Here is a 24,699-nt window from a genome sequence, read left to right as displayed (position 1 = left end):
TGTGAATCTTACAGCACTTGATCGTTCCTCCGTTTCCCTCACAACGTAGGACCCATGTCAGATACCGTCCTGGTTTCAGCAGGTGCTGTTGTTCCCTCTGTTCTCAATGTCTTTAGTAACTAAAAAGCAATCTTCGGTTTGTGACATATTTATTTTTAAAGAAGTAATAAAATGCCTCTAAGCTAAGTCTATGGACAAAGAAATGGGTAACATGTACGACACCAATCCAAATCCCAGCTCTTCTCCCTTTATTTTAGTAGTATATCCACAGGTACCATTGCCTCCTCGGTTGTGAATCAAGGTATTACTTTGACTAGAAAGAGTAACAACAGAAAAGTGGTAAAACAAAGTACTGGAGTTTTCTCAGGGTCAGAGTTTTAAGAGGTTTAAACTGGAGAATAGGGCAGAGTAGCAGCTCCAAGTCAATTAAACAGGTTTGCATCATCCACTGGATTGGTAGGTTTTCATTCCAGACTGCTCAAGTCTCTCCTTTGGTCTAACCAAATGTTCAGCACCTGCGGGGGTCAAGGCACAGACAGCAAGCTATGAAAATGAAAGCTAGAGGATTTAATGTAATTTTCCCTTATTCAGTAAATAGACTCAACTACACTTTTTTTCTTTGGTATAATACTTCCAAGAAACTCTTAAATGTTTCTTTGAAGCTGACTTGAAAATGTAGAAGCAGGAGCTCCTATTACCCACCTGTCCACAGTTCTCTTCATTCCTGCTTCTCATAGTAGATTGTGACACTTCACAATTAGTTAAAATAGAACCTACTGAGGCTCAGGGTTTTCCAAACCACCAGACTCAATGCTTGCGTGGTGAGACTGTTGAACCATCTCTAAACATCATCTCTGGGAACATAGCAGTTATTGACAGACTTTCCAAAACCAGATTCCAGAGACTATTATACCCCTTTCTGGCAGAACTGTCCATATGGTACCTGAATCTGTTCCAGCACTTCTCGCTGCATTTCCACAGCCATGTGATACACGTGATGATCAGAGTCATTGTACATCACAGCATTCTGGAACATCAGCATCAGGTCGCGCTGGAACTGAGCCAAAGTGCGAATTCGTCCCTTAGACAGATTTCTTTTCACACTAGTTAAGTCCATGGGTCTGAGAAAGGCCAAGAGAAACCAGAAACATTAATGTGAACTGTCAAACTCTTTCGGAGAACTATTTGGTTGTTAATGAAAATAATAGTGTGGCTGGTGCAGTGGCTCAACTGGCTAACCCTCCACCTCTAAGTGTGGCATCTCATATGGGTGCTGGTTCATATCCTAGCTGCTCCACTTTCCATCCAGCTCCCTGATTGTAGCCTGGAAGGGCAGCAATGAAGGATGGTCGAAGTCCTTGGGCTCCTGCACCCATATGAGAGAACTGGAAGAAGTTCTTGGATTCTGGCTTCAGATGGGCTTCTGGCTTCCGATCGGCAGCTCCAGCAATTACAGCCATTTGGGAAGTGAACCAGTAGATAGAAGATCTGTCTTCTTTCTGTAAAATCTGCCTTTCCAATAAAAACAAATCTTTTAAAAAATGAAAATAGCAACTGCAATTAACATTTGACGATTTTCAATAGCCTAGGTTCTACATTAGACACCTTCTGTAGTAATTCAGTCCTCTGAATAAACTCATAAGAGTAGGTGTCATTAGTCTCTACATGTGACAGATGAGGAAACTTCAGACAGAGGTTAAGTACTTGCCTAATGACAAACAATCTGGCTTCTAATTCAGAAGAACTCCATGGTCCAAGTTGCTATCTTACTACTATGAGAGATGTACTAGCCCCAAGCAGCAAAGCCATAAGCAGCTCCAATGTTTGTCACACAACAGTTTTGGTTGTTGACAACGTACAGTCATATGATATGAGTATTTACTTCTTCTTTTTATTTTTTTTTAAGTTTATTTGAAAGGCAGAGTTAACAGAGATAGGAGGAAAGATAGAGTGAAAGATCCTCCATTTGCTGGTTCACTTTCCAAACGGCTGCAACAACCAGGGATGAGCCAGGTTGAAGTCAGGAGCCTAGAGCTTCTGGGATCTCATGTAGATACAGGGGCCCAAGCACTTGGATCATCTTTGGCATCTTCTGCTGACTTCGCAGCTGCATTAGCAGGGAGCTAGATCATAAGTAGAGCAGCTAGATCTCAAATTAGTGTCCATGTTGGATGATGGCACTACAGGGAGTAGCTTAACTCACAACACCACAGCACTTGAATACTGAATAAATCAAAACTCTTCTCCTTTCACTAAAAGGAAAAGAATGGGATCTATAAATACTAGCATAAATAAATATTTATAGAGAATAAGTATGTAAGACAACATACTAAAGATCAGAAAGGACTAAACAGAAGTAAGAATCTAGTCTACCTCCATTCTGCTGTTAATTGTTGGCTGATCAATCATAGATAAGTTACAACCACCGTAGAAACTGCACCCGGGCTCCTGGCTTCGGATTGGCTCAGCTCCAGCTGTTGCGGTCACTTGGGGAGTGAATCATCGGATGGAAGATATTTCTGTCTCTCCTCCTCTCTGTATATATAACTTTATAATAAAAATAAATAAATCTTAAAAAAAAACTCATGTGAAAACATATTTCCCAAAGCAATAGTACTAACTTACAGCTATTGGGGAAGTTGTTAAGCCATTAGCATATCATCCTCATGAATGGCATTAGAACCCTTAAAAAAGGGGTTGAGAGTAATGGAAGACTTCTTAGTTGTCTTTCATCTTCCATGTGAGAAATAGTCTCTACTTCTTCAGGAGGATGCAGCAATAAGGCACCATCTCTCTTTTTTTAAGATTTATTTTTATCAGAAAGTCTGATATACAGAGAAGAGAGACAGAAAGGAAGATCTAAGCTACTTTGGCTGCTAAGCTAACACACCAGGCCCAAGATACCATCCTGAAAGGAGAAAATAGCCCTTTATACATGAATACTGTAAGCAAATTGATTAAAAAAAAGATCTATTTACTTTTATTTGAAAGGTAGATTTACAGAGAGAAGGAGTGACAGAGACACAGAAGAAGCTTCTGGCTCCAGGCTTCAGATCTGCTCAGGTCCAGCTGCAGCCTTTCTAATAAAGATAAATCTTTAAACAAATTTTATATTACAGAAATAACACCTTTTAAAATTATTATTATCTAGGGCCTGGCACAATAGCATAGTAGTTAAAATCCTTGCCATGGAAGCACTGGGGTCCCATATGTGCGCCGGTTCTAATCCCAGCAGCCCCGTTTCCCATCCAGCTCCCTGCCTGTGGCCTGGGAAAGCAGTCAAAGACAGCCCAAAGCTTTGGGACCCTGCACCCACACAGCACACCTGGAAGAAGCTCCTGGCTCCTGGCTTCTGGCTTCAGACTGGTTCAGCTCCAGCTGTTGTGGCCGCTTTGGGAGTGAACCATCGGACGGAAGATCTTCCTCTCTATCACTCCTCATTTCTGTATATCTGACTGCAATAAAAATAAATAAGTCTTTAAAAAAGTAAAAAAAGAAAATTATTATTATCTAAAAAGTAGATTTACGGAGAGGAAAGAAAGAAAAATCTTCCATCTGCTGGTTCACTCTCCAAATGACCGCAATGGCCAGCAGAGTCAATCTGAATCTAGGAGCTTCTTTCAGGAATCCCTGTGGGTGCAGGCAACCACACACTTAGGCCATCCTCCACAGATTTCCCAGGTTCTATAAATGAGCTGGATCCGAAGTGGAGCAGCTGGAACTTAAACTCGTACCCATATTGGATCCAGGTGCTCCAAGATAGAGAATTAGTCTGTTGAGCCACTACGCTGGTTCAGAAATAAGGTTTACTACTTCACCAAATAACAAGCTAAAAAAATAAGTTTAATGAGAAAAAAGGCCTTATTTTATTTTATTTTATTATTTTTAATTCATTAATTACATTGTATTATGTGACAGTTTCATAGGTACTTGGGTTCTCCCCACCCCTCCCCAAACCCTCCCACCATGGTGGATTCCTCCACCTTGTTGCATAAAAAAGGTCTTATTTTAGAGGGGAATATAACAGCAGGTTTTAAGAATAATTGAATTAGGGAGGGTTTGGGCAGGGGTGGGAGAACCCAAGTATCTATGTAACTGTGTCACATAATACAATGTAATTAATGAAGTTAAATAAAAAAAAATAAATAAATAATTGAATTAAAAAAATTTTTAAAAATATGACCATGCCCCCATATTCAGCAAACTTTAAAGTAATCACAATTAAAACTTTAACACTTTATTAAATAATATTCATTTATTTTTCCTGGAAAGGCAGATTTCACAGAGATGAGAGACAGAAAGATCTTCCATCTGCTGATTTACTCCTCAAGTGGCCATAACGGCTGGAGTTAAGCTGATCTGAAACCAGGAGAGATGAGCTTCTTCTGGGTCTCCCATGTGGGTGCAGGATCCCAAGATTTTGGGCTGTCCTCAACTGCCTTTCCAGGCCACCAGCAGGGAGCTGGTTGGGCAGTGGAGCAGCCAGGACACGAACTGGTGCCCTTATGGATCCCAGCATGTGCAAGGTAAGGATTGAGCTACTAAGCCACTGTGCTGGGTCCAAAACCGTAACATTCTTTTTTTTTTTTAAAGATTTATTTATTTTTATTATGAAGTCAGATACACAGAGAGGAGGAGAGACAGAGAGGAAGATCTTCCGTCCGAAGATTCACTCCCCAAGTGAGCACAACGGCCTGTGCTGTGCTGATCCGAAGCTGGGAACCAGAAATCTTTTCCAGGTCTCCCACATGGGTGCAGGGTCCCAAAGCATTGGGTCGTCCTTGACTGCTATCCCAGGCCACAAGCAGGGAGCTGGATGGGAAGTGGAGCTGCTGGGATTAGAACCGGCGCCCATATGGGATCCTGGTGCATGCAAGGTGAGGACTTTAGCCACTAGACCACGCCGCCGGGCCCAACATTTTTTTTAAAAAAAACTGTTTTATTATTATTTTATAATGTATTCCACAGGCTCTGGGGTTTCCCATCTCACCTCCCCAAAACTGCAACTTTTTAATTTTATTTTTGATGATGTTTACATAGTTGATTAAGGTGGGAAAGGTTGAGGATCAGGGGATAGTGGGTGAAACTATTGTTGACATGTTTTCTTTTTCTCCTTCCTGTGTATGGGGGAGAAGGGGTACAAGTGGAGAAACCACGCCCAGCCTCCCAACCACTGTACTACCTAGGGGAACTGCCACCTACTGTCATCCCAGGGTGTCCATTGCGGAGCATTTTCTGAGGGTTCTGTACATGTGGTCTTGATAGTTCTGAGATGAGGAAATCCTTCCAAGGTCGATTGGCTGTCTTAGTCCACCTCCGAGTCTCCATTGGCCCAGAACTTTGCTGTCAGGCTTCACTGGGGTAGTTGATCAGTTTTGTCCTCCATCCTTAGTAAACCAATGGGTCTCATGCTCACCAGTGTGAGTTGCAGCCCATCAGAGAGGAGCCCACAACCTCCACACTGGACCCACTCCCTGCCCTGAATCTTGGGTGGGAGAAAGCGGGCGGTTAAATCTGGTAAGAAAGTAGTGGGGACTCCACTGCTAGGGCACTGCTCATGCTGGTGAGCATGAGAGCTGGGGGGCAGACTCATATGGAATTGGCACCCATATGGAATTGGCAGCACTTGCAAGGTAAGGATTTAGCCATTGAACTATAGCACCAGGCCCTGTTGTTCATTTTTTACACATACTGTGGCATAACAGCACAGAGATTGGTGAGTTACAGATGTATACAATAAACTTAAACACTACAATAATTCCCTCAAAAGGAATACTTAATAAACCAATAAAGGATATGTACACATATTTGTGCTTTCTGTTGCTGGTAACCCAATTCACAGTTTGTTTTGGCTCATAGCTCTGGTCCTAGGCAAGGGACCATACCTGAAATGAACCATCTCCTCAGCAAATTCCAAAGTGGTGCAGGATACACAGCATGAGCTGGGGAGCACACATGCTGTGTATTCTCTGGCCCCTCTCTTCTTATACAGCTACTACTATGCGATGATGGGGCTTCATCCTGATGGCTTTATCACCTTCAAAATCCCTACCTTCAAACTCCATAAGCAGATTTTCTTTCTGCTTCATACCTCAGACCCCAACATGAATTCCTATAAAGACAAACCATATTCGCACAACAGCAGGAAAGAGAATCAAATTGTAAGAAAACCTAATTATAATTTTGAAAAAAGCAGAGAAAGAAGCAAAATGAAATATAGATTTGTGGGACTAACAGAAAAACAGCATGGAATTATGTTTACACAAAACTCTCCCAAAGCTACATTACATAAAAACAGCCTAAACACTCCAAAGACTGACAGGCAGGGAGCTAGATGAGAAGTGGAGCAGCTGGGACACAACTCAGTGCCCGCATGGGATCCCAGCACTTGCAAGGGGAGGATTTAGCCATTGAGCCATTATGCTGGGCCCAGGAAGTATTGAATCTTCTCAAATGCCTTCTCTGAACCCATTAAGATGACCATACAAGGTTTTTTTTTTTCATTCTATTGGTATAATCATATCATAACTTATGCCGCTTATCAACTGATGAATGTTAATCCATCTTTGCATTTCTGGAATAAATCTGAAAAATTCATAACACATTTATTACTTTCATGTGGTTTTGGGTTGGATTTGCTAGTAACTTATTGAGAATCCTTGCATCTAAATTCATTAGGGATATAGGTCTGTAGTTTTGATACCAAAATAATGATGGTCTTTTTTTTTTTAAGATTTATTTTATTTTATTTTTTTATTACAAAGCCAGATATACAGGGAGGAGCAGAGACAGAGAGGAAGTAGAGCTGCTGGGATTAGAACCAGCGTCCATATGGGATCCCGGTGCATTCAAGGCGAGGAACTTAGCCACTAGGCCACGCCGCCAGGCCCAATGATGGTCTTTTAAAAGGAGTTTGGCAGAGTTCTACTCTGTTCAATGTTTTGGGACAGTCTGAAGAGTACTAGTACTATTTGTTCTTTGAATGTTTTGTAGAATTCAGTAATAAAGTAATCAGATCTTGGACTTTTCCTTGATGGAAGACTTTTCACTGTTGTTTCAATTTCATCGCTTGTTATGTGTTTGTTTAGGATGTCTATTATATATTCTTTTTTTTTTTAAGATTTATTTATTTTTATTACACAGTCAGATATACAGAGAGGAGGAGAGACAGAGAGGAAGATCTTCCGTCCGATGATTCACTCCCCAAGTGAGCGCAATGGCCGGTGCTGCGCCGATCCAAAGCTGGGAACCAGGAACCTCTTTCAGGTCTCCCACATGGGTGCAGGGTCCCAAAGCCTTGGGCCGTTTTCGACTGCTTTCCCAGGCCACAAGCAGGGAGCTGGATGGGAAGTGGAGCTGCCAGGATTAGAATTGGCGCCTATATGGGATTCTGGCGCGTTCAAGGCGAGGACTTTAGCCACTAGGCTACGTCGCCGGGCCCTACTATATATTCTTGATTTAATCATGGTATGTTAGAGAAATAGATGTCTATTATTAGTAAATTATCCAATCTTTGGCATTTTGGTTTAGCAGCACAAGTGGATTAAGACAGTCTCGAAAGCTCCTTGCTAATTTTCATACTGACGGCATTTCTGACAGAATTTTAGACAAACTATGCTACAAAATACTGCAATCAACCAGTGTTTGCTAACTTTCATTTGACACATCTATAACTGCCTGAATGAGCATAGGATTTCTTTTAAAAGAAGAAGGAATGCCAAAGAACAGTGTCAAAACTATCAATGTAAGAATCAAAAGTACTCAATACCACAAAGAAGTCATTTTTCCCTAATGAATCCTATTGTTCCTTGCATTGCTTCCCAAATGATACTGAGATCACTACAACTTATAAGCTTCTTTGGTTGTAAAATTTGAATATATATATATATATATTTATATATATATTTATATATATATAAAATAATTCAATAGACAGGAAATAGAAGTGAAAGTCAGATCTAAAAGTAACCAACCTTTTTGTTTTAAACCACTTTTCTACTGACCTTTTCACCACGTCCTTGTACCCTGGGGCCTGCCTTTCTGACACAGGCTTCAGAAATGGACTGCTGAATCTGTTAAGGCACAAACCCAGAGAAAATGAAGAAACCCTGAAAAATCACTCCAAAGGAGAAAAGAACAAAACCGCTTAAAACTACAGAATGTAACTTAGTTCATGTAAGACTTCTCTTAGGGGAATGCCTACTGTGATCCCTATTAGGAAGAAATCTATTAATGTCTTCTAGCCAAATTTAGAAGAGCTGAAAAAAATCTACAAAATATTTATTATTATACTGATAGTATATATTATTATACTGATTTAGGGTTCAGAAATTTATCCAAAGGTCCTGCATTTTCTGTAGAAAAACAGCAATCTCCATACAGAAAGGTGGTATACCAAAATATAAATGTTACCATGTAATAAGAACTAATTTCTTTTTTTTTTTTTTTTTTAAAGATTTATTTTATTTTCATTACGAAGACAGATATACTGAGAGGAGGAGGAGAGAGAGAGGAAGATCTTCCGTCCGATGATTCACTCCCCAAGTGAGCCGCAACGGGCCGGTGCGCGCCGATCCGAAGCCGGGAACCTGGAACCTCTTCCGGGTCTCCCACGCGGGTGCAGGGTCCCAATGCATTGGGCCGTCCTCAACTGCTTTCCCAGGCCACAAGCAGGGAGCTGGATGGGAAGTGGAGCTGCCGGGATTAGAACCGGCGCCCATATGGGATCCCGGGGCTTTCAAGGCGAGGACTTTAGCCGCTAGGCCACGCCGCCGGGCCCAATAAGAACTAATTTCTACAATCAATTTAAACAGTACAACCATGTTTTTTAAGATGTATTCTTTTTATTTGAAATACTGACAGATAAACAGACAGAGGAAAGAAAAACATAATTGTATCTGCTATTTCATGCCCCAAATAGCCATACCAGCTGCCAGGTCTGGGACAGGATGCATACAGAAGCCAAGATCTCTAGGTCTCTCAAATGGGTGGAAGTGGCCAAAGACCAACCAACACATATTTTGCTGTCTTCTCAGGTGTGTTAATAGGAGGCTACATCAGAACCAGGGTAGCCAGGACTCAAAGTGGCAATCTGAGATGTTGGCATTGCCAGCTCAACCCACTTTAAACATGCTGTTAAGTGTGCCACATTTAGCATTAAGCACTATAGACTAGTGGAAGTATATACTTAGGAATAAGACAGGCTCAGATCCAGGATCTGCCCCTTAACAGGTTTGTGTTTCAGATAAACGTATTCCTCTGATGTTTATACTCTGATAATGTAATACCGTTTTAGTTCTTTTAAAAATACTTGCTTATTTATTTGAAAGGCAGAGTTACAGAGAGAGTGACACAGAAAGAGAGATCTTCCATATACTGGTTCACTTCACAAATGGCCACATCAGCTAGAGCTGGGCCTATCTGAAACTAGGAACCAGGAACTTCTTCCAGATCTTCCATGTGGCTGCAGGGGACCAAGGCTTTGGGCCATCACTCACTGCTTTCACAGGTGCATTAGCAGACAGCTGCATTGGAAGCAGAGCAGGAGGGGCTCGAATCAATGCCTATATGGGATACTGGCACCACAGGTACGTGCAACATCAGGCTGCCAGACCCTGCTTCAGTTCTGAACATAATTCTCTTCTCATTTTGGAGACCTACCTGTGACTAGCAATCATTTTCCAGACTGGCAGAACAGTCTTCTTAAACAGCAAATGATCCTGAAGAGCTTCATCCTGGTTTAGATCAGTCCTATAAGACAAAACGAGATAGTAAATTCACAAATGGTGTTCTATCTCCCCCAGGTGGACAAAGTAGGTGTTTTGAGACATAACACTTCTATTTAACATCTCAAGGAATCTAACACTATAGGAATAAACAAGTACTTTATGCTTCCAGAAGGATCTCCAAACTATATTCCCTTTTACTAGTATTACCCAGGGAAGTAGCTGTCTTCTTGTAAAATATCATACAAATCTACAATTATCTGTACTTTTTGTACTCTTGCTGATTTGTCCTTTAGCAAATGTTACTTTGAAGAACTAGTAGATGAAAAGTAGTTACTGTTTACTGTTTTTTAAGATTTATTTTATTTTTATCGGAAAGTTAGATTTACAAAGACAAGGAGAGACAGAGAGGAAGATCTTCCATCTGCTGATACACTTTCCCAAGTGGCCACAATGGCCGGAGCTGAAGCCGAGAGCCAGGAGCTTCTTCTGGGTCTCCCACACAGGGTCCCAAGGCTTTAGGCCATCATCTACTGCATTCCCAGGCCATAAGCAGGGAGCTGGATGGAAAGTGGAACAGCAAAGATACAAACCGGTACCCCTATGGGCTCCCGGTGTATGCAAGGAAAGGACTTTAGCCACTAGGCTACTGCCCTGGGCCCCTGTTTACTGATTTTTCAAGTGCCCTTTACAGTGCCTGATACATAACAAGTGCTCAATCAAGATTTGATAACTTAATCTGGTCCCCTTTAAAATTTTTATTGATTGATTAAAAGGCAGATTTGTGGAGATAAGGAGAGATAGAAAGATCTTCTATCAGCTGGTTCACTCCCTAATTAGTCACAATATTGGAGCTGAGCCAATCTGAAGCCAGGAACCAGAAGCTTTCTTTTCTCCTACATGGGTGCAGGATCCCAAAGGTTCAGGCCATGCTCTACTGCTTTACCTGGCCATCAGCAGAGAGCTGAGTGGGAAGTGGAGCAGCCAGGACACAAACTGGCACTCATATGGGATCCTGGTACAAGGAAAGGATTTAGCCACTAGGCCACTGTGCTGGGCCCTGCTCCTGTTTTTGTACAGAAACATGCCACATTGATAAGTATCCTGCTCATATTTACAGAGAAGAAAATGTGGTTTACATACCAAAGAATTCTCTGTTTCATCTGAAGACTGTACATTGTTTTTTCTTTTCACTTTCTTCCACATAGTAATCTTTAAAAAACCTAAGAAAATTTCATTTTCCTCAGTGCCCTTCCTGCTTTCCTTTCCTAAAGCTTTTCCCTCTCTTCTTCTCTTTTACTTTCCCTGAGGTGAACTAATACTTAGCATTTTTCAAAGATGTTTCAGTCCAATATTTGCTTTTTTTATAATATAATATTTCTAGTTGGCAAGTTTTCTAGTTACTGCATAGTTAAATATTATGTTACACTTCCTACTTTATACTTTCTAAATGGGTTCCTCCCCACATTCTCATTTTGTATTATGAATCAAGATTTACTTATTTTTTATTTATTTGAAAGGCAAGGAGAGGGAGGGAAAGAAGAAGACAGAGAAAAATATCCCAACATTCTGGTTCATTCACTCCAAAATGGCTTTGGAAGGGGAAGGCTGAAGCTGGGAGCCTACACTTCACCCGGGTATGCCACTTGGGTGTAGGTGCCTAACTATGAAATAGTGTCCATAATGGATGCTGGTGCCACCCAGGTGGAGGATTAGCCATGGTGCTGACCTCCAAAATAAATAAATCTTTATAAAAACAAAAATTAATTAGAGAAGTACAGAGACAGTGAGGAAGAGACAGAGAGCAAGCTTCCATCTGCTGGTTCACTACTCAAATGCCAACACCAGTCTGCAGGGCAGGAGCCAGGGACTCCGTCAAGATTTCCCACAAGGGTTGCAGAGTCCAACTAATTGTAACCACTACTGTTGCCTCCCAGGCTCTAGCATGAGGCTGAAGTCAAGAGTCAGAGCTGAGTACATAACTGTAAACATCTGCTCCATATGAAAGAGATTTTTAAAAAAGATTGATTTACTTTTATTGCCAAGTCAGATAAACAGAGAGGAGGAGAGACAGAGAGGAAGATCTTCCATCCGCTTGTTCACTCCCCAAGTGGCTATAACGAGCCAGAGCTGAGCCAATCTGAAGCCAGGAACCAGGAGCTTCTTCCAGGTCTCCCACATGGGTGCTGGGTCCCAAGGCTTTGGACCATCCTCCACTGCTTTCCCAGGCCACAAGCAGGGAGCTGGATGGGAAGCGGGGCCGCTGAGACACAAACCAGCACCCATATGGGATCCTGGCATGCACAAGGCAAGGACTTTAGTCACTAAACTATTGTGCCAGGCCCAGAGAGTCTAAATGTTGGTGAAAGATTTGTTTGAAATTGGCACTGTGGCACAACAAGTTGAGCTGCTGCCTGCAACTCCAGTATCCAGTATCAGCATGCTAACTTGAGTCTAGCTGCTCCACTTCCCATCCAACTCCCTGCTGATAAGCCTGGGAAGGCTGTGGAAGAGGGCCCAACCAATTGGGATCCTGCCACCAACATGGGAGCCCTGTCCCAGACTATTGTACCCATTTGCTAAATAAATCAATGAATGGAAGATTTTTGTCTCTTCTCTGTAACTCTTTCAAATAAATAGGTCTTTTAAAAAATTCCATTTAACTGTATTTTAGTGTTTTCCAACTACTTTTATGTTTTTAAAACTTACATTTCGTGGTAACAATACTACAAAAGGTATAAACAGAAATTATCAACCTTTACAACTTTGGATACAAATCTATACTTACAGATCTGAGGAGGATGCATGGTTGAGAAGGATATCCACCAGAGGACTCTCTTGAAGGCTGAAGCCATCTTCACACTCACCTAAAGGGGACTCTTCTATCTCTGACCCATACCCTTCACCCTGGTCCTCCTCTTTGGATTCTTGTAACTTCTCCTGAGATTGCCAGGAAACACAAAAAATGTTAGAGATTATTTACTATCTGCATAGTATTTTACCTGGAGAATAGGTCAACATTAAGATGAGAGGAGAACAATTATATGAAGCTATAGTAGAAATCACAGCAGCTGATTTTTAGACCCAGGTCAATGAATTATTAGTACCAATCTTGCTGGTACTAAGGGGGAAATATGACTCTTCCCCTCATTCCTACTCCCTCAGAATGAAAACCAATACACAGACAATTCTAGTTGCACATTACACTCCTTAAAAGCACTCATTATCACCTTTGTTCCTCAAGTTAACTGCTTCACTTGGCCAAATATTAGTGGAAACAACAGTATTCTAAATTTTGCTACTTTTTAAAGATCTATTTAAAGATTTATTTATCTTTGTTGGTAAGTCAGTTATACAGAGAGAAGGCAAGACAGAGAGAAAGATTTTCTGTTGATTCACTCCCCAAGTGGCTGCAAAGGCTGGAGCTGAGCTGAACCAAAGCTAAGAGCCAGGAGCTGCTTCAGGGTCTCCCACACAGGTGCAGGGTCCCAAGGCTTTAGACCATCCTCGACTGCATTCCCAGGCTCAAAGAGGGAGCTGGAAGGAAAGTACAGCAGCCAGGATATGAACTGGTGCCCATATGGGATCCTGGCACATGGAATGCAAGCACTTCAGCTACTAGGCCATCATGCTGGGCCCTTTACTGAGTATTATAAGCCAAGCACTGTTCTAATTGCTTTAAACCACACAGCAAACATAAGGAAAAAACTAAGGTTCTAAAATGTCTGGTAATATTCTTTAGGACACAACTAAAACTGGTGCTAAAACCATAATTTGGGACCTGGCATGGTAGTTTGTGGCTAAAGTCCTCACCTTGCACGCACCCAGGATCCCATGTGTGCACCAGTTCTAATCTCAGTGGCCCTGTTTCTCATCCAGCTCCCTGCCTGTGGCCTCGGAAAGCAGTCATGGACAGCTCAGTCTTGGGACCCTGCACCCGCATGGGAGACCCGGAAAAAGCTCCTGGTTCCTGGCTTCGGGTCAGCTCAGCTCTGGCTGTTTGTGGCCACTTGGGGAGTGAATCATCGGACAGAAGATCTTCCTCTGTCTTTCCTTCTCTCTATAGTTATCTGACCTTGGGCCCGGCGGCGTGGTCTAGCGGCTAAAGTCCTCGCCTTGAAAGCCCCGGGATCCCATATGGGCGCCGGTTCTAATCCCGGCAGCTCCACTTCCCATCCAGCTCCCTGCTTGTGGCCTGGGAAAGCAGTCGAGGACAGCCCAATGCTTTGGGACACTGCACCCGCGTGGGAGACCCGGAAGAGGTTCCAGGTTCCCGGCATCGGATTGGCGTGCACCGGCCCGTTGCGGCTCACTTGGGGAGTGAATCATCGGACGGAAGATCTTCCTCTCTGTCTCTCCTCCTCTGTGTATATCTGGCTGTAATAAAATGAATAAAATCTTAAAAAAAAAAAAAAAAATAGTTATCTGACCTTCCAATAAGAACAAATAAATGTTAAAAAAAAAAACAAACATAATTTGGAGCCAGGTATGACGTCTCTTGAATTTGCCTATATACCAACTTGTCCAGACAGCAGATTTAAGTTATTTCCTTACCTCCTCACTCTCTGTGGTTAGTCCCTGAACTGAACAAGCATCAGAAGTAGCTGGATCTACCTACCTTTGGCTTTCCATTTTCTCTCAGTAGCGATTTTTCAGCTTCTAAGGGGTCTACATCGGCTAAAAGTTGTTCAAACTGTCTACAGCACTTCCTTTCTTTAGTAGCTTCAATTTTCCTTTCTTCCTGTTGCCTGGTACCAGATGGCAGGCAGCAGTCTTCACTCAATTCTTTGCTGCTAATGCACAATGGCTCCATTAAATAAGCTACCTGCAATCCAAGTTAATTGTGAGATGCATAGAAACACCAAGGAGAATCATCATCTAAAAGTAATGCCATATGCTTATAGTGTTAAGTCTGAGACTGCAAATGGGCTTACTTAATCCAGTCATTTATAGTTCATGATGTATCTCATAGACATAAGCACACACTAATTGTTGAAAATACAACAGTGAATAGGTCTGGTTTTCTCCTCTTCTAAGAGCCTATGTTCTGGCAGTTCATCTGAGTTATCAACCAGAGTGGCTGTCCAGGGAAAGTGTTGACACTTTGTTTTAAAGATTTATTTTTACTGCAGTCAGATTTACAACAGAAGGAGACAGAAAGATCTTCCATCCGCTGGTTCACTTCCCAAGTGGCCACAACAGACACAGCTGAGCTGAGCTCCTTCCAGATGTCCTACACAGATGGCTTTGGGGCCATCCTCTACTGCTTTCCTAAGCCATAAGCAGGGAGCTGGAAATAAAGTTGAGCAGCCGTGATATGAACTGGCACCCATATGTGATCCTGGCGCACGCAAGGCCAGGACTTTAGCTACTAGGCTACTGTGCTGGGCCCAGTGTTGATAATTTTGAACCACACTTAGGAGAGAAGTAGCAACAACTGAACTCCAATACCTGTAAATCCTGACCTAACTTCTTAATGTGACCAGTTGCAGCAAAAACACAAATCATCCAATTCTGTTTATTTCTGGTCACCAGGGCAATTAAACTTTAAAGATTTATTTATTTTTTATTGGAAAGGCAGATTTACAGAGAGGAAAGAAAAAGATGTTCCATCTGCTGATTCACTCCTCAGATGGCCACAACAGTTACAGTTGAGTCAATCCAAAGCCAGGAACCAGAAACGCCTTCTGGATCTTCCATGTAAGTGCAAGGTCCCAAGGCTTTGGGTCATCCTCTAGTGCTTTCCTAGGCCATAAGCAGGGAGCTGGATTGGAAACAGAGCAACTGAAACACAAACCGGTGTCCAAATGCGATGCTGGCACCTGGAAGTGGAGGACTAACTAGTTGAGCCATTGTAATAGTCTCAGCAATGAAATATTCAAAATACTATCTTAAAGTTATCACATTTAAACTTCAAAGAGGGGGTCAGGATTGCAGCAGTGGATTAAGCTGCTGATTGCAATGCCAGCATCCAGTATAGGAGCCATTTGGAATTCTGGTAGCACCACTTCCAATCCAGATCCCTGTTAATCTGCCTGATAGAGCAGTGGAAGATGGATCAAATATTTGGGTCCCTGCAACCACGTGGGAGACATGAAAGAACCTCCTGGCTTCAGCCTGCCCCCACCTTGGACACTGTGCCCATTTGCAAAGTGAACCAGGAGATGGAAGATCTGTCTTTGCCTCAGCCATTCTTTCAAAATAAATAAACCTTTAAGAAAAATAAATTTTTTCAAGTAGTGTTCACGTAAGATTCATCTGCCATGACTTTAAATTGTGAAGATGCTCCTAGGGCAATCTTACATATGGGGATTCTAGTTCTAACTGGTAGTTAGGCCCCTAATGACTTGGATCTTGAAACATTCAGTCAAAAAGTATATTTGGGATCTGCCATTGTGGCACAGAACAGTAAGCTTTCAGTTGCAAGGTCAGCATCCCATATTGGAGTGCTGATTCTAGTTTTCTGGCTGTTCCACTTCCAACACAGCTTCCTGCTAGCTTACTGGGAAGGCAGCAGCAGATGGCCTGTGTGGAGACTGGAGGGAGTTCCTGCTGTCTGGCTTCTGTATGGCCCTAATTTAGATTTTGTGGCCATTAAGGGAGTGAACCAGTGGGTAGAGATCTCTCTCTCCCATTGTCAGTCTTTGCGTTTCAAATCAACACATATATTAGAAAGGAAAAAAAAGTATTTGGTGCATATTCTTTATCAGCATCAAGTGTTCAAGATACAGCGTTATACCTAGCCTGTCACTGTGAGGCTAAGAATACTAAGAATGCTAGAAATACGTAAAGGCAAGCATTATCTTAGAAAGCAGAACTCTTTCAGGTCCACAGTTCCCCATTACCTCAGAGAGAAAATGGAGGAGGTTCTGGTGGTTGACTTGCTCTGCCTCATCCTGATACTCCTCACTGCTTTCATTCCCCACAAGCAGCTCACTAGGTTCTCTCCTTGGGCTGCTTTCTTCGAGTTCCTCAGTTTTCCTCCAGCTGCCCACATCAAGACCCAGACTGGAGTTCCATGTGCTGATGAGGGACCTGCAGTAGTTGCTCAACTCAGTGTCATTGTGATAGTCTTGTACAGAATCCAACCAAAACCATTCATGTTTCATCTGTAAATACATGGGAAGGGGAAGCATTATTCAAATCAATATTTACAGGGATCTTCACCGCCTAAGTTCAGTAAAGTCTAGTCATTTCTTTCGTTATCAGAAAGTATAAAAATTAACTGAAGGAAATGCTGGGAGATGATACGGTTTGTCTTTAGGAACAAAAGAAAAAAAGCTCCATTTCAATAGAATACAGGTATTACAGTGTGTAATTCAGTACAACAAAGAAATTACCCAGTAATTAGTTTTACCTGATTTAACTCATGCTCCAAAAGGTAAAGAGTTGGAGTATAGCTAGCTTATCAACCCTTAAGTCATACATAAACTCAAATGCAAGATAATGAATTTGAGGAACAGATTTTTGTTTTGAGCTATTGATCGTTCATATTCAAAATACTTTCAACATTACTTTTGGTATCCAATTGTCACTTCTCAGAATGAAGCAAAAACATCTTCTAAAAAAAAATCTTGCTTTCCTGTTTCTTTTCCTTTTTTTCAACAAACTGTCTTGTTTTCTTGTCTAATCTTGCTTAACACATCCTTAAAAAAAAAATGCATCTTAAAAGTTTAAACTGTGGCCTCTGTGAATATAACTGTTTTGTGTTTCCTTAAATATATATTTTTAATTATCTGAGGTTTCAATTTTGTCCTCCCCAATCTTTTCATACATTCTCATTCTTACATGCATTCAAAAGCTAATTCCCTTTAGAAATCCTACCATCTCCTTCAACTCAGCATTATCTGCTCTTCCCAACTTCCTTGGCCCAACCAACATCACTTTTCTAACCTACAGAACTCACAATTTCTTAATACTATAAGCCTTCTTTTTCACTAGTTTTGTCCCTATCCTGTTTCTGAGGAAATATCGGTCTCCTGATTAGTTTCCCTTACTTTAACCCAACCTACTTCCCAAATAGTATCTCCAGACTTAAAAACATTTTAGTCTAAATCCTCCCTAGCTAGTTCTATTTTGTCCTTTTGACGGTATTATGTACCTATTCTTTAGTATGATCCCTGGTAACACTATCAAACATCCATTTGTCTTAGCACCTATGTCCTTCCAGTGAACTTTCCCCACAAACCTACAACTTTTAATGCTTCAGTGTATTTACCACATTTGCTTGTGTACTGTTTTGGGAGCGAAATACTGCAAATATTTCATTCTGTGTTGGACTGACTCACAGGGTTATTATCTCCTACTTTCAGAGATCCCTAACAAATGACTTTACCAGGTTCCTCTTAAACTCTTTTCTTGCTTAACAAGGTATAAAGCTCTGGACAACAGCCTATTAATTATAATCTCTTTAACTCATTAACTAACTAGTTCATTTCACTAAGAGTTAAAATTTTTTACTTAGTAACAGAAGTTGAAATAGAACTATTCCTCCCAATTCTTAAAACTGTTAGCCCTCAAAAGCAGTATTTACTCTATACACAAGAGCCCTATTCACAGAAAGCAAGAGAATTATAAAATCTTATCTTAGAAATACAATTTGTAAAATAGTCTGAAAGGACAAATGTTCATGAAAAAAAGGTTAATGTAGCATTTCCAAACCTTTTTTAAAATGCCATGAATATAACTCTAACAACCATGTTTTACAAACAAAATTTGAATAACCAGTCCTTACTGAACAATGCAATACCACAAGACATTGATCATAAATTCAATTGTTTATTTACTGTCTCTTTGCAGGCAATTTATTATCAAGTCATTTGCCTCCTTTATTAAATTTCCAAAAATTACGAATCACAGGAACAAACCAGAAGCTTCAAGTATACATAACACAAAGAGTACACCAAAGGCTAGTGTTTTCTTTTTGTTTATTGTATACACATACACTTCAAAGATTCATTCTTAAAAAAATCTGTACACTTCACAAGACAGTACAAACTAGCTACATCCGTTAGCTACACATTAGGACATTAACACAGCCCATGATTTTTGCCCTAAAACAGACAATTGTGCTTCTTCAACTCTCTGAGAGAGATTTCCCAGCTTGTCTCATGGCCCAGGCGTTCCTCTTCCGTAACTTGCACTTCTGGAACAGGGCCCACCAGCCCAAGCTTCATCTTGTTTACTTTTATTTCAGGGTCACCTCAACAAAGAGGACACTTTTGAAACTTCACTTTTTCATCTTCATATCTGCTTCAATGGCACAGCGGCGTCCCCTTGTTCCTCCATCCTACATGACAGCAAAAAAAAAAAAAAAAATGTGGAGTATGAGTGAGCTGATTAGGCAATAAGAGAGAAAGTACAACAGGAATGCTGGGGATGGTTTTTTTGGGTAAAAGGGAAAGAATCAGCAGAAAAATCCAAAGTTATGAAGGGCATATTTCTGTCTTCCCACAGAGTGCCTAGAGAACACCTGGTAGTTTGGAACAGAAAATGCAGGAGAGTATCCTGCTTGTGCCCACCAAAGAGGTCCGTGAAATTCACCTGGGGCCCCACAGAGTGACTAGAAGTTAGTCATCCCGCCCAGGCCCAAAAGATGTGCAAAGAAACAGGAAGAATAAAAGGTGGGAAAGTCAGAAAGGGCAGTGGATAGTGAGGTTCTTGGCTAACATACCTGTCCAGCTGTTGGTCCCTAAAAGAAAGGCCTTTCCTGCAGACTGACCCTGGCACTAGTTCCCTAGCACCTCCTGACAGTTGTTCTCCATGAGATCAGGATAATCAGAAGCGTCTTTCCATTTGCTGCTCTTTCCCTGAAGTCCAGCTCCTTCCTCTTGTGCAATATTTTGCTGTCTTCATCAGATAAAAGATCCTATTAACTGGCCTTGTAATATAGCCAGTCAATTGCTTGGGAATCCACAGTCACTGTTGCATGCCAATAAGAAAACAGAGATTATAGTGTTCTGTATGTTGTACAGGCTGAGAGCCCTGTAGGCAAGATGAACTAGTGAACACTTATATTGGGCCAGACCATTTTAACAACTGTAATATGCAAGGACTCTAAAATTTTTAGTTTGTCAACATGAGTTGCCTATATGGCAACAGAAACAATCAAAATACCCCCTTGCATTTATGTAACACTTCATTTTTTTCCAAGCAAGTGTCATACCTATGTCTCATTGATCCTCACAATATTCTAGTTCAGTAGCCTGGAGAGGTACCTCATTATTAGCTCCATCACACAGAAGGAAAATAAGGTCCCAAAAGATTACTTGATTATATTTAAGCCAGATAGTTTTCTAGCCTGATGCCCCTCTTCCATTATATTACGCCACATTGCTCCATAATGAATAAACAGATATACAATCATTTAATTGATGGAGGAAAGAAAGTAAAATTCTTTTGACGAGCTCTACAAGCTTACACGTAATTCCACCAGTCACTACAGAATAGAGCTGTCACTCTTACGCAAATCTGTAACTTATAATTTACTCATAGTGTTTGCTTATCAGGAATCAGTCCTTCAACCTAATTTTAGGAAAAAACAAAAAAAACTATGTGCCATGTATTTGCCTGTATGAGGAATACCAATATAAAGCCATGTTAACAGCTGCTGCTCTGCACAACCTATTTGTAAGAAAAGATTTGATAAAAGGTGTAGTAAAGAAACGAGGAACGGATGCATCCTAGATTACCTGAACGTTAACAATTCTACTCAGCACCCCAACCCCAACACACACATGGAGAAAGACAGCAATGCAGAAAAGACGTTTTCTTATTCAATGATTTGAATAAACAAAACTTCAAGACATTGCAATAGTCTGCGTATTGGATTTCCTTCTGCCACCCATCCCAAGCAGGAGCTGAAACTTTCTGGCAACAGCACTCCTTGCAGCCATTCAATACTTACAAAGAGAGAGAGAAGGAAGGCAGGAGAGCCCATGGGGACACTGTCCTGTTAGAGGACAAACAAACACTGATCAGATTCCACAGAATCTCTGAGCCACAAGCACCCAAACCTCAGGACAGAGACACAAGCACCATATATGCAAAGACAAAATTTTAAAAACTTAGGGACAAAAAGGAGAGAGATCCCATTGCAATCTAGCCATTTAGTCTTTGCAGAGAAACTGATGCTCCCCAAATGCTGCAAGCTGTCATTTCCTCCACCTTTGTGACCACTCTCCCAGAGGAATTAGTAGTTCACTCAGCTCACAATTTCTCCCAGTCTCACAGTCAGTTTTTTCAGTGTTCAGTGTTAAATGGGGGCAAAAACCAGCACTGTAAGATCTGTATGTCTTCTACCTCTTGAAGGTAGAAGCTTAGGAATACTGGTAAAAAGTTCCCTCAATGGTTCAGACTTCTAGCACAGCGAGGCTGTTCCTTATCTCCTCACCTTCTCTGAAGCATCCTGTTTGCGGGTAGAATCTCTCCCTCGAAGACTTTTAGCACTGATACCAGACTCAGATGTTTGCATAATCAACTGTGTGGCCAAAAATTGCTACAGGGAAATAAACAAGAGTTGGTCATACAGTCTTCATTCAGTAGAAAAAAAATTACAACACTTCAGGCATTGTAAACAGGACCTTTCTAATCAAATACTTTGAATCACTGGAAGTTTAGCATATTAAGACTTTAAAATTAAATATAAAACATTAATTACATTTTTAACAAGTATTCTGAAGAATCAGAAATGCCAAAAAGACCCCAGCCTTTTTTTAAAGACTTATTTTATTGCAAAGGCAGATGTACTGAGATAAATCTTCCTTCTGCTAGTTAACTCCCCAAGGAGCTGCAATAACCAGAGCTGAGCCAACCCAAAACCAGTAGCCTGGAGCTTCTTCAAGGTCCCCTACATGTGTGCAGAGATCCAAGGACTTGAGCCATCCTTTGCTGTTTTCCCAGGCCACAAGCAGGAACTGGATGGGAAGCGGAGCAGCTGGGACAACAAACTAGAATCCAAATGGGATGCCGGTGCTTGAAGGTGGTGGATTAGCCTATTAAGACATGGGGCTGGCCCTATTTTTTGTTATAGTACAGCCTAAATAAGCAAAATCTTTCAAGAATAAGAACAGGATGAATTAAAATTGGCAATTTAGTAATTTTACACTCTATAGGTTCAACAGCCCAAAGAGAGTCTGGCATTTCAACTACAACTCTATTATTGGGATCGGCAAGATGGTGTAATGAGTGGGCAAAAACAATGCTCGCAGCACTGGGATCCGATATTGTTGTGGGCTAAGGAGTTGATTAGTGCTCATTGGCCTGGGCAGGAACAGGACCTGGACTTGTGGCTAAAAACATCTAGACTGATTGGACTAATCTGTATCCAATATACTGCTAAATGAGGATGTGGGGACAAAGAGTATATAAGCAGAGGTGAAGGAGCAATACAGCGAGACTTCACAGTCTTCCACCATCACTGGTCTCCTGTCAGTGCTTCATCCCCAGACCCTCTCCGTGTCCACGCTACTGGCTCTGCTGGCCGGAGCACGATATGAGCACCAGTTTGAGACCTAGCTGCTTCAATTCTAGTCCAGCTCCCTGCTAATATGCCTGGAAATGCAGCAGCAGAAGGTACAAGTGCTTGGGCCTCAGCATGCGAGTGAGAGATCAGGAAGAAGCTCTTGGCTTCAGCCTGGTCTAGCTCTGATTGCCAAGTCAGGTCCCAGCTGCTGTATTTTTTTTTTTTTTTAATATTTTATTGTTATTGGAAAGCCGATATACAGAGAGAAGGAGAGAGAGAGAGGAAGATCTTCCATCCGATGTTTCACTCCCCAAGTGAGCTGCAACGGGTCGGTACTGCGCCGATCCGATGCCGGGACCAGGAACCTCTTCCGGGTCTCCCACGCGGGTGCAGGGTCCCAAAGCTTTGGGCCGTCCTTAACTGCTTTTCCCAGGCCACAAGCAGGGAGCTGGATGGGAAGTGGAGCTGCCGGGATTAGAACCGGCGCCCATATGGGATCCCGGGGCTTTCAAGGCGAGGACTTTAGCCGCTAGGCCACGCCGCCGGGCCCAGCTGCTGTATTTTTGATCCAGTTGTCTATTCATGTGCCTGGGAGGCAGAGGATGGTCCAAGCATTTGAGTCCCTGCCACCCACTTAAGAGACTCAGATGAAGTTCTAAGCTCCTGGTTTTGGCCTGGTCTAACCTTTGCCATTACTGCCTTTGGGGAGTAAACCAGCATAAGCAAGATCTCTCTGTCACTGTGCCTTTCAAATAAACAAACATTAAGAGAAAGGGAGAAAAAAATTCTTTACTTTACATAATTAAAAAACATGTATTTACTGTTTACAGAAGATTTAAATACTTCTGCCCAAAAAAGATACTCTATCACAAGCCATGAAAAGTCAACAAAAGTTCAATATGAATCAAAATATTATGTTTCTATGCCCAATAGCTATTCCTAATAAAAGTCACAGCACTTTGTTATCAATAAGGATACCTTCCCTTGAAAATTTTCACTTCATCCTTCCTGAAACACAAACATGCTTAAGTACCTGGATCTGTTCCAATACATCTCGCTGCATCTCTACTGCCATGTGATATACATCGTGATCTGAACTATTGTACATCACAGCATTCTGAAACATCAGCATAATGTCACGCTGAAATTCAGCTGTGCTACGAATCAGTCCATTTTCAATGTTTTTCTTAATAGTTGACAAATCCATAGGCCTAAAAGAGAACAGGGGAAGAAGCAGAGTACTCACCTGATTCTCTGCATAAATGATTAATACATGATAAACTCTCTCAAACACCAATGACGCAAATACTAAGCCTTACCTCCCCCCAAAATATGCACTTAACACAATAAAAGTCTATAAACAACCTCTAAAAAGATCATAAGGAAGTTAATTCTTTTACTAGACTATTGGTAGTGATCCAGTCACTGAAACAATCAGTTTAATATTTAGTCACTCTTACATTGAAAATATTATACTTTAAATATATATAAAGATTTTATTTGAAACAAACAAACAAAAAAAACCAAAATGACATAGACAAAGAAAGACATCTTCCATCTACATCGATTTACTCCCCAGGTGCCGAAAACAGCCAGTGCTAGGCCAGGCCAATTCCAGGAACAAGGAACTGTCTATGTCTCCTACATGGATGGCAGGAACACACGTACTTGGGTCACCTCCACTGTCTCCCTGGTGTATTAGCAGTTAAGTTCAAATGGAAGTGGAAGAGTAGAACTCAAACTCGTGCTGTGGGGGCAACATGGTACATGAGTATCTCGAGTGTACCACAGGGCCAGTGCCATGGCATAACAATTTAAGCCCCTGCCTGTAGTGCCAACATCCCCTATGGGTGTCAAAAATGGATTGATTTATAGTACAACTGAATTTCAGTATGGCATTAATACTGATGCTTCAGAATGCTATGATGTATAATAACTCAGATCCCATATGGGTCCTGGCTACTCCACTTCCAATCCAGCTCCTTGTGAATGGCCTGGGAAAGCAGTGGAGGATGACCCAAATGCTGGGGTCTATGGCCCATGTGGGAGACATAGAAGAAGCTCCTGGTTCCTGGCTTTGGATCAGTTCATTTCTAGCCATTATAGCTATTTGGGGAGTGAACCAACAGATGGAAGGTCTCTCTCTTTCAAATAAACAAAAAGTTCTTTTTAAATATCACATCATACACCTACTTATTATCTAAAGTTATCAGTAAGACTGGACAATCTTTAACTCAGGGGCATCAGCGAGATGTATGGAACATGTGTTACCTCTGCACAATGCTGTGGTAGCCAGGTGCTATGTCATCTGTAACAGGCTGCAAGAAGACATTGGCATATCTGTTCAAAAAACAGTAACATGGAATTACTAGGCAGGGACACATGGTAACAAACTTAGACCAAGCAGTTCAAGACAAATAGAGTCAACACCAGCAGTTCCACAGAAGCCTTCATCTCATCATTTACAAAGAGGAGGATCAGGAAAAAATAAACCTATTAATGCAGTGCAGC

General features: G+C 41.5%; 1 protein-coding gene across 8 annotated transcripts in view; it reads right to left on the bottom strand.

Moving 5' to 3' along the window:
- Positions 1–231: 231 nt before the first annotated feature.
- BRD8 (bromodomain containing 8) overlaps positions 232–24,699 on the bottom strand; it is a 42,089-nt gene continuing 17,621 nt past the window's right edge. For 7 of the 8 annotated variants that reach the window (XM_058677250.1, XM_058677251.1, XM_058677253.1 and 4 more), the window contains 11 exons: positions 24,460–24,528; positions 23,222–23,399; positions 21,118–21,222; positions 20,632–20,676; positions 16,571–16,834; positions 14,344–14,550; positions 12,514–12,665; positions 9,661–9,750; positions 8,004–8,072; positions 944–1,121; positions 232–515 (listed from right to left, as the gene is read on the bottom strand). In XM_058677250.1, the coding sequence (XP_058533233.1) occupies positions 465–515; positions 944–1,121; positions 8,004–8,072; positions 9,661–9,750; positions 12,514–12,665; positions 14,344–14,550; positions 16,571–16,834; positions 20,632–20,676; positions 21,118–21,222; positions 23,222–23,399; positions 24,460–24,528 (1,408 nt within the window). In that variant the 3' untranslated portion in view covers positions 232–464. Of the gene's footprint in view, positions 516–943; positions 1,122–8,003; positions 8,073–9,660; positions 9,751–12,513; positions 12,666–14,343; positions 14,551–16,570; positions 16,835–18,635; positions 19,015–20,631; positions 20,677–21,117; positions 21,223–23,221; positions 23,400–24,459; positions 24,529–24,699 lie in introns of those variants that run through there. The other variant, XM_004586444.3, reaches the window with a different exon arrangement.

This window comes from Ochotona princeps, chromosome 19 (assembly GCF_030435755.1).
Source record: "Ochotona princeps isolate mOchPri1 chromosome 19, mOchPri1.hap1, whole genome shotgun sequence".
In the NCBI taxonomy this organism is placed as follows: Eukaryota; Metazoa; Chordata; class Mammalia; order Lagomorpha; family Ochotonidae; genus Ochotona; species Ochotona princeps.
The sequence above is the reverse complement of the archived record's forward strand: the minus strand, read 5'-3'. Positions and strand labels throughout refer to the sequence as shown.